The 14233-nt window shown below is 44.3% G+C and overlaps 2 protein-coding genes and 1 long non-coding RNA gene across 9 annotated transcripts in view; 1 reads left to right on the top strand and 2 right to left on the bottom strand.

The window, feature by feature from the left end:
- PDZD2 (PDZ domain containing 2) overlaps positions 1-5649 on the top strand; it is a 198334-nt gene extending 192685 nt beyond the window's left edge. For all 7 annotated transcript variants that reach the window (XM_084504627.1, XM_084504626.1, XM_084504624.1 and 4 more), the window contains one exon: positions 1324-5649. In XM_084504627.1, the coding sequence (XP_084360753.1) occupies positions 1324-1490 (167 nt within the window). In that variant the 3' untranslated portion in view covers positions 1491-5649. The remainder of the gene's footprint in view (positions 1-1323) is intronic.
- Positions 4538-6703, bottom strand: LOC311427316. Its single transcript, XR_014687290.1, has 3 exons — positions 6556-6703; positions 6219-6361; positions 4538-5729 (listed from the first exon to the last, which is right to left on the bottom strand). It is a non-coding gene; the product is annotated as an uncharacterized lncRNA (long non-coding RNA).
- A 4053-nt stretch (positions 6704-10756) lies between these two features.
- PMAIP1 (phorbol-12-myristate-13-acetate-induced protein 1) lies at positions 10757-13995 on the bottom strand. The gene is made up of 2 exons (XM_084504630.1): positions 13855-13995; positions 10757-13670 (listed from the first exon to the last, which is right to left on the bottom strand). The coding sequence occupies exons 1-2, from the start codon at positions 13898-13900 to the stop codon at positions 13558-13560; spliced, it is 159 nt and encodes a 52-aa protein (XP_084360756.1). The 5' UTR covers positions 13901-13995; the 3' UTR covers positions 10757-13557.
- Between the last annotated feature and the right edge of the window lie 238 nt (positions 13996-14233).

Below are 14233 nucleotides of genomic sequence, written 5' to 3'. Positions count from 1 at the left end.
CCAGTTTTCCTTGTGTGTATCATGTAGACATTTTAATTCTTGAATTCAGTTTTTTGAAATGAGGGTGTTTTTTTGTGTCCTCCATTTATTACCACTTACTAACCAAAGTGGTCATTAGAAAAAAACACTCCTGGGAATGGGTAGGGATTGCATCTGCTAGTAAATGTTTGTTCAGCAGTCTGATTTACTAAATATGATGCGTTTCCTTCCTAGGCTTGTCTGCTATTGTAGGCATTAAGTTATAGCAGCAATACAGTATGTAGCGGGTTTGAGAAATTCAAGTCTTATCTGATTCTCTTTTCTGAGAGAAACACAAAGGAGATAATCAGTGTGGTTTCAAAACACCATCCTGCATTATACCCATTTATTAATTTTATTTTTTCTGTCTTTTTTAATTTTCTTTGAAATCAGTATTAGCTACTTTTGAATGCTTTGTTTGTCAGCAGGTGGCTAAACTTAGAGAAATTGTGTATAGAAAGGAAGCCAAAGCCAAAACTATGCTGATTTTTATCTGGCTTAGTCTGGTATTCAGTTAAGTGAAAAATGTAGCACTTTCTAAAAGAAGCTGAGACTCTCAATGAAGCTGTGGGTGATCAGCATTTTTATGGGATTACTTTCCAGAGATATATTCCTTCTTTAAGGAAAAAAAAAAAAAAAAAAGGTGTTTCCTGAATTGCTTATCAATTTCTCTGCATGTGTTTTTCTCCTGTTTCAAAATGATTCTTAGAGTGAATGGCATGCTTAATTTTTGAGATCATTAATTTATATCCTTAGATACAGTCTTTTTTCACCTCCTCTCCCCACGATGGCTGATTTTGCAAGTTAAATTATCATTACAAAAGACTTACTTTTATCAGCAGTGAAGGGTGTGCCTCACTGTAGGGGTTATTCCTGTGTCTGGTGTCTGTCCAAAGTTTGATTTGTCTGTCCGTGTTACCTAGATTTTATAATCTGCTGCATTATCTGCTTCTTAACATGTTAAAATTCCATTAGAGGAAATGCATCCATGCTGCATACCACCTGTATATTTCCTTTGTTGATCACATTTTCTTAGAGCTATAGAGTAAACAGAAAGCATCTTTCACACATCTGTGCTGCTTCCTTCATAAACAGAGTTTTATTCTGAGAAAAAGGGTTTCTCTTGGTTAAAATAACATTTTCTCTGAGAGGCAGCATGGGGTTAGATTTCCAGAGCTGAGCTGAACACAAGTGGCTTGTATTGAAATTACCACTGCTAGAAGAATGGTTTATTTGCTATTCATCACAATGGAAAGCGATTTTTTCTTTTTCTTCTCACTCACTTTTTCCTCTTCTTGCTCCTAGGTGGTGCTGCAGAGCAAGCTGGAAACATAGAATCTGGAGATGAAATTCTTGCCGTTAGTGGAAAATCATTACTTGGCCTCATGCATTACGATGCCTGGAACATTATTAAATCTGTGCCAGAGGGCCCTGTTCAATTACTAATCAGAAAACCCAGGACGTCGGTATGATGGGAGCGCTACATCTCTTCACACTTTCTAACACAAAACATTCAAAACTGGCTAGAAGCTGTCCTTGTTTCTAATGCCACACAGAAGTGTCTTAATGCTTTACGGAGAGGTGCTAAGAGCCTTGGAGAACCTCTGAGCAAATGAGTGTGATGAATGTCATAAAATCTCACCTAGTTACTGAGGATGAAGGAAGCCAAATGCTAGAGACATTTTTGTATTATGTGGCAGTTTTAATGGATCTTCAAGACCTTTACTGGGTTTGGTTTAAAGTATTTTGACTGAGATAAATAACACTGTGCCTGTCCCTGATATTTTTAGTACCTGCAGGGCATCAGGAGTACAACTTGTCAGTTGCCATCCTGTTGACAAGGGTGGGTATTTAGACTGTACTGTATCACTTAGCTATAACTTGACTTTAGGACTCTTACTTTGGGTCTGGTCCTTATTTGTTATAATAAGAGAATGTCTGGAACAATCTCACTCTATTCTTCTAAGTGCAGTTTTGCTAAAAATGCATGACAAAAGAGAAGTATAATTTTGCACAACTTTTATGCCTAAAACATGAGCATTTTATTGCAAAGGTGAAAAATCCTCTTAAAACTGATGAACTAACTCAGCGTCCACCACAATTGAATCTGCTCTTAGTGGCAACTGGTATCTGAAAGCACTTGGCAATAATACAGTTGAAATTTGTGAGCCAGAAAATCAAGTCCAAATATTAGGTGATTGTTCACCAAGGTGTAGACTGAGTTGTTAGTTGTGGGGAGCGATAAAACTCGGGGTCTGAATTTTCAAATTTAGGCTTCTAACATTAGACACCTTTAAATATATATTTATATTTAAATATATATATTTGTGTGTATATTTATATATACATATATATTTAAAAGAGGAGCAATTTCAAGTGCTGAGCACTTGCAGATCCCACAGACTTCAGCGATCGCTAAGTGTGTCTGAAAGCCGGGCTGCTTTTATTTGGCTGCAAGAGGTTGACAGTTGCCCAACTTGAAATACTCAAGCTGGAAAGTGGTGGTCTAAGGATGTGGTTTTTAACAGATAAAATCTGAATTGGCCATATTGGTGGTGGCTTTTAGTTGTTCTTTTTTTAAATTTTTTTTTCCTTTCCTGTCCAGTATTTATTTTGGCTTGTGTGGGAGTGGGTGAGTATGTGTGCAAAAGGTGTAAGTCTGCCCGGCTGTGTCAGGAACGGGCTGATGCTGAAGGTTTTGGGTGGTGAAACTGAAAACTCTTTGTGTAGGTGGGAGAAGCCATGGTGTAGATAGAACAAAACTGTAAGAGTTGCAGTGCTGCAGGCATTTAGTTCGGATTTTCTCATCTCTACCCCTGGTAGAGGTATCAGCAGTGGGCCATGCTGCCCAGTGTTATTTATAGTCTGCTCTATAGGGAGGAGAATGTATGGGTACGAACGATTAGACTCTGCTATTTCTCTTCCTATATCTGGGATGGCTAAACAACATAAAAGAGATACAGGAGGAAATGGGCCAGCATCCTTATCAGCTGAGAACAAGTTGTTTGTTCCAGAGTGCTCAGGTTGTTTGTCACATTAGGCTGGAGACCCACTCACAGCCAGCATGCCCGGGGTGAAGAGCTCTCAGCCTGGAACTGGTCCAAATCTGAAGTTTATAGTAAGGCAAGACACCGCGAAGCTGTTACAAAAAGTTCTGGGCTTGTCACTTGGCCCTATCCCAAGATCATGCTATCGTTCAGTTTTCTTATCTTTTTTCAACAGTGCTTAGAGCAATTGCTTCCGGGGTGGTGGGCTCTTGGTTTGGTTCATTTTGGTGACAGCTTCATTAGTCTGCAGCTCGTGATACGCAGGAAAAAAATGGGTTCTGTGAGGCAACCAGAGACCAAGCGAGCAGAAAAGCTGTGCAATGTTTGCCTACAAATAAATAGAGTTAATTCTTTTTCAGTGACATGCACTCACACGAGAATCCAGGGAGAGATGCAACTTTTTGGTTAAAAAAAAGGCAATACTGTACATAATCCTACAGCCGCTTTGCCTGCAGGATATGTGTTTAAGCTAATTCAGGTTCAGTGCTGTGAAATAGCTGTGGAATTGGGTCCCCTGTGACCCCAAAGCTCAGCCCCTCCCTCGGGACCAGTTCTCACCTTTGGTCACCTCAATGGTGGGGAGGTTTCGGGAAGATGCAGCACGATGGGTCACAGGACCTTATGGGGATAAAAAAGTTAGCTTTGCTTGTTTGCTGAAAAACAGCAGACATTTGGCAATGAAATGGCTAGGCCTTGTTCAGGAGTGACCAAAATCTGATTGTAATAGTGTGTATAATAGATACATAAAATGCATGTGGAATTTAATGCAGTGTAGTAAATGCATACCCGTATATGTATAATACGTACAAGTGCAGTACTGACTTTTTGCTACTTTAATGTGGTAAATCACAAATGTTTTAGGAAATGACAGGTTTTTTGTTTTGTTTTGTTTTGTTTTTGTTTTTCAGTACACAGTTGAAAATCTTTGAGGTTCCAATGCCGGGAGGACATATAGCTCCCTCCTTAACCGGTGTGAGCTCAAAGATCAAGTCCTCATTTTGTAAATCAAACTTAATTTGAGGTATCTTAAAATGATAGGTGGTGAGTATTTTCAGACACTTATTTGCAGATACTGTTCATTGTGAGTGATATAGAAGGCTTTTATTTTTCAGTACTTGAATACTGTTCAGTATTTTATTTTACATGCACGTAGATATGTGTTGGATAAGTAACAGCAAAGAGAGCCAGGGAGTTCTGTGTGTTTCAGTAGTGGCGATAATGTAAAAGGTAGGTTTAATGTTTTAAGTCTAATACTTTATATGGATAGAATGATATGCTTCTCTACTACCTTTACAGCAAGAAAAAGAATAGTATTTAACTCTGATTGTTCCTGTTCTGGAAAATACTATTTTATTTTATTTTTGGTGAAGGAGCAGGAAGCATCTTTACAGATGCTGCCAGTGTTGATCTGATTACAGTAGCAATTCCTGATGTCTCTATTGGGATGACACTCACAAAAAAGCCCCAGGATGTATGTAATGGGGGTCCACTTTATTACAAAAAGGATAGATAGAGCGAACAGATGTAGTGAACCTTCTTTTAGACACCTAGCAAAGTAACTGTTACTTTTCTGAGAGCCTGGTTACATCAAAATGACAAAGGAAGTTGCATTAGTTCATCAGTATTCAGTAAGTTCACAAGCATTTTTGGCCTTGCTGTTTGCATGCCAGTCCCCACCGTAATTTTTTGACAAGGAGGAGTGTTGGCAGGAGGAGAGCGGTGACTCTCCAAAGACTCATAGCTGCAACTTGACAGACCAAAAATCAGGATGAAAATATGCACTTGGTCCAAAACTCTTCATCAGGGGCCTGTAGGCATGCCAGACAAGGTGAATTTGTTCCTAGATAGAGCGGGTTGGGTCTGGTCTGGCTTTGCTACTTCCTAGGCTTGGGGCACATCCTGGGTATGAGAGTAGGCTCCGGTGAGATTCTACAATTGAATATTCTGCAGCCTTTTGTGCCTGGAAGCTCTTCCCAGCCTCTTTGGGGACTGCATCTGTGTCCAGAAATAAAAATTTTAATTTTTATTTTTTTTTTAAATGTGAGATTAGGCCTAAATTAGTGAGGGAGCAATATCTGATTGTTTTCTTGCTAAACAATAATAATAATAATAATAATGAGGGCAGATAAGTATTAAGAAACCGCTGATTGACTCATTTTCTAATAACCTTCACTTAAAATTAACCCTAGTTAATATTCTGCAGTGGTTCTTTTCAAAATCTGAAGGGACCATTCCCAGGTGGGAATGTTTCTATGTTTAGGGTATGTAAATGTACACGTGCAAATATTTGATGAGTAGACTAGATTTTGTGAGAAATGGGGATCCCACTATAGGTAGATTTTGTGTATTAGCCTGATACACTTCTTGTATGATATTGTATATTTACACTTTTATTTATATAAATAAAACTTCTTCTAATGAAAACTGTTTAAAATGCCTTGTATATTATAAACAGTGAGTGCAATAACATGAAATAGATTGTACATTTTCCAATTTGCTGTCTCTTGTTATGTAAATCTGTATCGCCATAAACTGTTTTGTTTGGGTTTTTTAGTGATTTTGAAAATAAATGGTATCCTTAGTACTCCTCCAGGTATTTATTTCTGTTACACCAAAGTCTGGCTGGCCCATGGCTGTAGGTGGCATCGCAGAGATGAGGCTGTCCTGGAGAGCATGAAGACCGAAGCATTTGTGCTGTCAAGACGGGCATCTAAACCAGAAGTAAAGTACTGCCCCATAAGAACTGTTGTTCAGTGTAAACAGGGTTAAGGCATTTAGGAAGTGTTAAAATGTGTTGTCTAGGACCTGCTATGGAAGATGTGCTTTTTTTTGCTTTTTTTTTTTTTTTTTCCCTGCCTCTTAGCAGGGAAAATGCAGATGGCAAAGGCCTAATGCAGTTTTCCTTAGGAACAAGCCTCTCACCGTTCTGCCAAGCAACTGGGCTATAGGGGATGGGCTGTATGTACAGGGAATTTTGTATATACAGCTAGTCCTGGCCTGGTATTTTTTGTTGTTTCCAACCTTCTCGGGGGGTAAGCTCCTCTCCAAAACCCCAGTACGGTCATAACCCCCGAATTAGGAACATTAGCATCCACCTCTCTACAGACACAGCCGTCTTCATTACCAGTGCAGTGTGGCTCGAACCAAGCCTACCTCCCAGAAGGATGAGTTGGCCTGGAAAGCACAGTCCAGATGTCCTCCTCGGGAGCTGCTTCGACACGGGGAATGCCAGAGGCGCCCCAAACCAGTGCTGCCTGTAGGTGCCCGGACATGTCAGCTAGTCGCTGCGAGGTAGGCTGAGCCGGGGGAAGGAAATGGTGGGTTAGGCATTTATGTCATCCTCCCAGGGCCTCCTGAGTTGCTGTGTGTTGCTCCGTGTTTTGAGCGCTGGGTTGGGTGCTCGCAGCAGCTGCATGGCTGGAAACTCCCGGCTGGCTCGCCCCCCAGCCCTACCCTCTCGCTCGCGTGCCTCTGCTCGGTGCTCGCCCACCTCCCTCCTGCCGAGCCTTGGTAGCCTCACACCAGTTCCTCCAGTGCTGCCAGAAAGGGCTGGTGGGCCTTTCTGAGAGGGGAGGAAGGCAATTGCTTCCCCCGCTCCAAAGGCATCGCCCTTGTCTTCAGGCTCGTACCCACAGAATGCCGTGTTTACCCACAGGCTGCTGCGTTTACTTTTGGTTTCCTTTCCGTGTGCTGCACTAGAAGTGTGTGAGTGAACAAGAGTCACATGCGGAGGGAAAAGCCCCAGCTCTTGTGCTGAATCACTCCAGAAAATAGTTGGTGCCTTGGCTTCCTTGCTGCCCTGAGCCCCTTTACTAAACAGAAAGGCAGCCCTCCTGTCCGTCCTTCTCCTATGTCTTCCAAACGAGGCTGGGGTCAAGCCTCAGAGCAGCCTGGCTCTGGTAGGATGAGTCTTGAAAGCCCTTAATTAAAATCTTAATTGCCCCAGACAGTGGCTCATTACAGAGGAATACAGTAGAGATTAGACACAATAGACTTAATCCATAAATGGGTTAGCACTTTGGACATCATTTATGCCCTAAGCTATGTACAATGATAGAAAGTTAGGTTTTGGTTTTATCCACTCCAAGTATGTTTCGGAGACTTTTTTGTTTGTTTGTTTGTTTGTTTTCTCTGAAAGCCTTGGGGTGTTGGTACACAGGGAAATTGGCACAAAAAGGAGGAGGACTTTACAGTTTGGGGCACAACTTTTTTTAATTCCCATATCACTAACATACGGGGCTGAGATCTAAATGAGGTAAGTAGAGGCATTGACTTATTTACACTCAAGTTTATCATCCTACCTGAGAAGTTCTGGCTTATTTACCATTTCTGATGTCTTTGCTGCTCTCCTGCTCTGTTAATATTGCTTACCCTGACTTAGGGTCCACCTGCCTCTGATGTGGTCATTTATGGACCCATCTAGATTTCTGGCATTCTGTCAAAATCCGTGAGGGGGAGGAAAACCACCCAAGCTCTGTTGCCCATTGCCTAGGGACAGCCAGCCCTGCAGGTGGCATGTCCTGTCTGCACCACTAGCCCCTTGTCTTGCCCTGGTTTAGGAGGTTCAGAGCTTTGGTCCAGCCATTTTGGTGCTTTCTTTTTTTTTTCCTTTTTTTTTTTCTTTCCCCTCCCCCCCCCCCCCCCACCCTTTTTTTTCCCCCTTTTTTTGTTTCCTTTTTTTTTTTCTTTTTTTTTTCTTTTTTTTTTTTCTTTTCTTTCTATAGACTCTCGGGTCATGTAAGTGCTCTCACAGCACCCCCATCCTGTGTCCAGTAGCCCTGCCTCGATGGGTGCGTGGGAAGCAAGGGATGCTGTGTTACCCAGGGCCAGTCCCTGCTGCTTCTGGTAAAGGAGGCTGGGTGGGATCTTCTAACCAAGGAGCACTGCTGAATGCAGAGGGCCATCACCTGCCCTGGCAAAAGGAGCTGTGGCCCATTTCAGACTTCTCCTTTACAGGGAAAGCCAGCCAAGGCTTTCTCTTTCCGTGCGGTCATGTGTTCCTCAAAGCACTTGACTCAGCTAAAAGATTTCACAAATTAATCACAATTACAACACTTTCTAAAGTGTTGTTTTTGTTTGTTTGTTTGTTTTTCCCGTTAAGAAGTGTAAAATCCTTCCTAACAAATGATCGTAAAAACAAACCTCTTGGTATAAATAACCATCTTCTTCCCAAACAAGGGGTTGTCCTTCTGTCCTGCATTGTGCAAAGCTGTGACTGGAACAATGTTTTCCATTAGTCAGGGTATTTTCTGAAATTAATCAGCAATAAACCTAGAACCTTCTTTCCTGTCGTCTCCTAGTTCCGTGTACAGTAGCCTTACCTCCCTGGGCAGCTGAATCAGGCCCGTATCTCTGCGCTGGGCAAACAAGCTCCATGAAGCTGGAGTTCCTGCAGTTTTTCCCTACCTGGTAAAACAATTTCCTCGATGTGCTGCCTGCCCTGCCACAGTGCAGGGCACAGCCTGGCTGCTGACAGTAAAAGTGACTGCCCTCGTTCCTTGGCCTGGCAGGAGGGACCTGGAGCGAACGTGGCCTTGTGCCTCCGTCACAGCTCGGTCACGTCCCTTTCAGGAGCAGGGAGGGGAAGGCGTAAGAGGAAACCTGCCTGTAAATCCCTGCATTACAGCGCTTGGAAAAGGTGGCTGCTGTCCTGGGTCAGATTCTGTGGCTCAGTGCTGAGGGAGGAGGCATGATAGTGGTACCTTGACTTGGGCAGAGCGTGCTAACACTGGAAAACACGGCACAAAAGCCCCATGATGAATGTGCTGTCCTGGAGCTGTGCCTTGTTCCAAGCGCCCTGGGGCAGCAGCAGCAGCAACTTGGAATGTCAGCAGCCCCACAGCAGCTCCCAGCCTTATACAGCAAGTGGGTCTGTGCCCAGCTGGGGGACATCTGCAGGGGGGTGCCTGGGTCCCCTTTGGCAATGCTGAAACCTCTGTAAGGTGAAGGGACAGAAAGGGTTGTAGTTGGTCACAGGGACTGTCTCATGGGATGCTTGCTGCTGCAGACATCTGCCTCCGTGCTTTCGGAGGGCTCGTGGACTGGTGAGATTTGCATTGCAAAGGGACTGTGCGTGAGAAGGGAGGGCAGCCTTGGCACGGCCAGTTTCTTACCCCATCACCCAGGTGATACGGTGCAGTGCTTGAGCAAAGACCCTTGTTTACAGCCCTAACAGCTTTCAGGACTATTGCTCACTGACCGTCCCGCCATCAGGCAGTCACTTGCTTCATGGAAAACCCTGCCAGACTGAAAGCCAGCGCATCACATCCCCATCCCTTCCTGTCTGGCCTCCAGCATCTCTACGGATGCACGTCATGCCCTCGCACTGTCTCGTGTCGATGGGAGGAAATTAAAACGAGCCCCTTCCAGGGCATGTGCTAAAAATACTTAGCAGCATGTGAGTTACTGCTTTCCAAATGACTTAGAAAAACATCCAGGGGCGGAGGGGTGTGTGTGTGTTGTCTGGTGTCTAGCAATTTGTTTAGGAAATGCCACTTGTGCATCCAGTCTCGGGTGTGGGAGAGTGAGCTGGCGGCTGCCACGGGGCTGCTTTGCGCCCGGCTGAGCACAGCACGAACGTGACCCAGGGCTGAGCGTGTTGGGCTGGCAGTCCTAGAAGGCGGGTTTAGTTTGCTAATTTTTTTTTTTTTTTTTTTTTTTTTTATATCAGCTTGGGGTGAGTCAGGCAGGCTCCTTCAGATGGCCGTGCTGTGCCTCTGTTATGAGATTTTTGTTTTCATGCCCTGTAGGGAGGAGCAGGTCACTGCGTGTTGTGCCGTGCCACCGGCATCGCACTCCGGTATGGACCCTGCGGGCACTGCGTGAGGGTGGCTTGGGGTGCTCTCACAAGGCTGGCGAGACTTGAGAGTGTGAGCTGCTCTGCTGGAGGCTAACTGGGATGGGACAGGGACTTGGTCCCCTCTGGTTTATTCATTTATTTATTTTGTCATTAGCCAGAAACCAGAGCCTTTGGCCACAGTGCTTTTAGCCCTCCTTGTGCTGGGGATGCTTGCCCAAGGAGTGGTGCTTCTCCCCTGCCCATAAAGCTGGGGAGAAGCAGCACAAGGAGCCAGGGTAAAGCCTGCTGACAAGCATAGCATCACAGTGAATGTCCTGGGCTCTTCTCCCCATAGCCATGTCCTTGGACCCCAGCTTTGTGCTTCCTCTGTGCTTCCTCTCTGCTATCCCTCGTGGTAAGCAGTACAATTTTCCTGCCCTTCCAGAATGCCAGCATCAAACTTTGGAGAAAGTCAAAATCTGATGTTGGCAAAACTCTGCATATCTTTCTGCCTGCATTCAAGGAAGAGAGAGAGAAAAAAAAAAAAAAAAAAAAAAGCTAAAATTTCTGCCCTTCATTGATCCCCAGGGTTCCTCTTCCTTCCTTAAAGCTGCAGTGCTTCTGGTAGAAGTACCTCTGACAGATGCCCTGCCACCACCAGGCTGTTCTGCAGGCAGAAGTCACTAGAAAATACTAGAACACCTGCCTTGGTGTCCCATTTTGAAGTTCAGGAAGAGGGTTAGTTCTTGTTCCTCTTATGGCCAGGGATGAAAGCCTGGTCTCCCATTATCAATCTGTTGGCACTTTGCTGTTGTCTCAGAGTGTGCCCTCTGACTTCCAGCTATTTGGAAGGGATTTGTGTAACATAACAACTAATTTGGAGCCCTCAAAAAAACAAAGTTACAACAATGACTCATTTTTCTTGCTAGCATTTCATATTTATTATCTCAACAAGAATTCAAGACATACATGCATAGGACATACAGTGAAGTAACCAGCCTGTATCCAGAATGGGCCTTAAGAAAAACAAATTCATATTTTTAATCATACAGTAGCAGATGGTTTGGCGAAGTAACAAAAGGAAACTTAGGGAAGACATCAACGAGTATTTGCTCATGTTCTAGCACTGATCACTTTAATTTCAGTCTTTTTCCTATGCTCAGTGCGGATGCTAGCACTCTTGACAAGTTTCAGAGAAACATAAAAACATTTCACAAAAAAAAAAAAAAAAAAAAAATAGTCCTTGCAGATCTAGACAGAAAAACACTACACTGGTACTTAAATTAGATGGCCCCAAGACAACGCATTTATGGGGATACTATACTTTTTTTTTTCTTTTTTTCTTTTTTTTTTTTTTTTTTTTCTGGTAACATTTTTGTGTGCTACAGCCTAAATTATTGGCCAGGCTCTATGAGCCCTACACCTAGTTTTCTATCAAATTTCAAAGCAGCATACATTAAACAGAACGCTCTTACCCAAATACATTTCAGCTACTACTGTCAATGCTAATGCTGTATGTTTCTGGGGGCCCCAGACAGGCACAGTGCCCCTGTTGAATCTGCAGGGCTCCCTGGGCCAAGGGCTTGCAGCTGCACTATTTCCACCATGCTCAGGGCTGCCCCTGGTGAGCAGCTTTGCCTGGACACCGGTGTTTAACAAAAACTCTTTGCATTTACTTTTTAATACTGGGAAAACCGACTTATGTACATGTCAGCAAAACATGCTACTTTGCAATACTAAGGTGAATAACAGCTATGTGTGAAACATTACATTCTCACTGGAAAGGTGTTGGCTGGCTTAGAGAAGAAACTGTACCTCTGGCTCAAGCCAACAGCAAAGCTCCCAGTAACACTGCTGATACTGGGTGAAGTCCTCCGAGCAGAAGGCAGTCAGCCCCCTTCTGCTCAGCGAAATCACTGTCAACGAGTAACAGCCACACACTGTCAGTCGTGACAACAAGCAAAGCTATGTAAGCTATGCAACGACAATTTTCTAAAGGCAGGTTCAGAAGAGCTAGCTGAAAAACGTATTATAAATACTAGAAAGGTGTCACTACAAGGCAGGAAGAACTGTAATTTGAGCCAGAATTCAGGAGGTGCAGCTACGCACCCTTACACAGTGCAAACGTACACACCAAAGCAGAGGTTAGTAAGAGAAGCGAGAGTATGACTTCATGTTTCTTTTCACGCTGCATCTCCGGAAGGAGATGGTTATTTTGCATACTTCTGAACACTGACTGAAGAGGTAGTAACAAAACGTGACCGGCTACAAACATTTTCTTGCTAGAAAGAATACTGTTTGGGGTCACGTCTGACAAGAACAGGCAAGCAGGGTTAGTACTTGCCTCGAGAGCGAGCTGAGCTGCGTGCTTAGTTCAGCTATTTCAAAGCCAGCTGAGGGGAACCCCTCCATGAGATAAGCGTAATGCATCACCATTCACCAGGTGTGCTACAGCAGCTTCATCGTTCTGGAACTTAGATGAGGATATCATGAAATGAAATGGAAGTGAAGTACAGGGGAAGAACCTCTGCTTGTAATTATCACTGAACGTATAAAAACCCAAGGATACTTTCCTGTACTTACTGTAACATTCAATTCTATTATTTTTTCAAAGAGACATAGCTGCCTTTTTTGAAAAAATAATGTACTCAAGAAAACTCAGATTCAGCTTTAAGATCTACTTTTTTTTTTTTTTCTTTTTCTAAGAGTTACATTGTTACTTATAAAAATACAGAATGGTATCGTATTGTTGTCAAGAAATTCTTTATAATGTTGAAAGAATTCCTTCCCCTAAACTCAAATACCTCAATATCTGTATTTGTATAATATATATTCATACATCATATTTAACGATATACTAAAGTATGTTCCCTTCTGCAATGCATGCGGTATTTCTTTTACTATCAGACATCTTTTACTATCAGACAACATTATGCTTTTTTCTAGTTAATATAATTATATTTTTTGTCATGATTTGAACACTTTTCCATACTGCTTTTTGAGAATAAAAAAGTAGCATTCAACTGATAGTTCTGTGAAATACTCCATTAGTGCAAGCAGGGTTACACATATTTGCATAAATATATTATATATATATAAATATAAATATGTACATATATATATAATATAGACTAGAATTACACAACATCATGTTAATTCACAGAATTGTAGTTTTTAGTCTGTGAAACAACTTTTTAAGAGCAACTAACCTTTCAATAAAGATAGTGGTTTAATTAACGACATCCCCATCACCACACAAATCCCCTGTCCAGCAGAATCCGAGCTTTAGGAAACGAGAACAGTCAGAACCTGAACGCTGCCTTTCACCTTGTGACAGCCGGTCCTGCGTTCCAAGATGCTGACTTTTCTTTAATTATTATTACGGTTTTGGCTTGTTCCCGAAGGTGAGACATAGCTGCGGGCACTGAAGGATGCCGCGGCAGGTTGTGCCCGGCTGCATCCTGCCCCGCGGCCCCTCGGCCCTAGGGGCTCTTCCCAGCGCTACCTTCCTTCCAGGCTGGCATCGATGGGCCGATGATGCTGTAACACTATCCAAAGAAATCATGTTGCGACAGCCATCCCCCGGTGGCTCCGGGTACCAAAAGGCGATGCAAAGAGCTTTCTCCATCTCCCAGTATAAGCGAAGTCTCTCGTTCCAGATCTGCAAAGCCAATGTCTTCCCTCTCTTCCTGTGCCCCACCGAGGATGGGGGGCTCACGTTTTGGGGCAGAACAGCTTTGCGATGAGGTTCAGGATCCGCTGTCGCAGGTCCGCCTTGTCGCCGATCCTGCGCAGCTCCAGCGCGCACTCCGCCACCGCCTGCCGCTCTGCAAAGCACAGGCACAGCGCTCACACCCGCACCGCTACCGGCCGCAAATCAGAGAGAAAAAAATAAAAAATCGCTTTTTTTTCCCCTTATATTAACCCCGCAAAAAATGTGACACCCGGATTTGTCCCCTCACCTTTCCCCCATCATCCTACCCTCGCCCCAGTGCTCCCTTCTCCCCGTACCTGCGGCGGGTTGTGCAGATTTGCGCAGGGTCCTGCACGGCATCATCGCGGCAAAACGGCTCGGAACGGGTCAGCACGTCTTGTTAAGGCTTGTCACGGGTCGGCGACGGCGGGCAAATGACGGCGGTCGGGGCGGAGCGCGGCTCTAATAGCGGCGGGGCGGAGGGGCTTTCCCCGGGCTGTGACGTTCGGAAAGTACGCGGGGATCCCGCCCTCCCCCCCAAAAAAATGGGAGGGCGGCGACGTGCCCCAGCGCGCCCGGGGCGGCGGGGACAGCGCCGCCGGTGCCGAAATGAGAGGAGATGGGCGGCGTGCTGGGGCAGGACGAGGAGTGGGGCAGGAGAGGGGGAGAGGGGATCGGGGAATGGGGTGGGCTCGG

This window comes from Aythya ferina, assembly GCF_964211825.1.
Source record: "Aythya ferina genome assembly, chromosome: Z".
NCBI classification, from domain to species: domain Eukaryota; kingdom Metazoa; phylum Chordata; class Aves; order Anseriformes; family Anatidae; genus Aythya; species Aythya ferina.
This window is presented reverse-complemented; position numbering and strand designations above follow the sequence as displayed.

What these genes read in the sequence shown, in the direction of transcription:
- PMAIP1 (XM_084504630.1), bottom strand. Translation starts at nt 13,900, where the DNA reads ATGATGCCGTGCAGGACCCTGCGCAAATCTGCACAACCCGCCGCAG. An exon ending in ATCTGCACAACCCGCCGCAG is followed by an intron (nt 13,671 to 13,854) that starts GTACGGGGAGAA and finishes TGTGCTTTGCAG; the next exon opens with AGCGGCAGGCGGTGGCGGAG.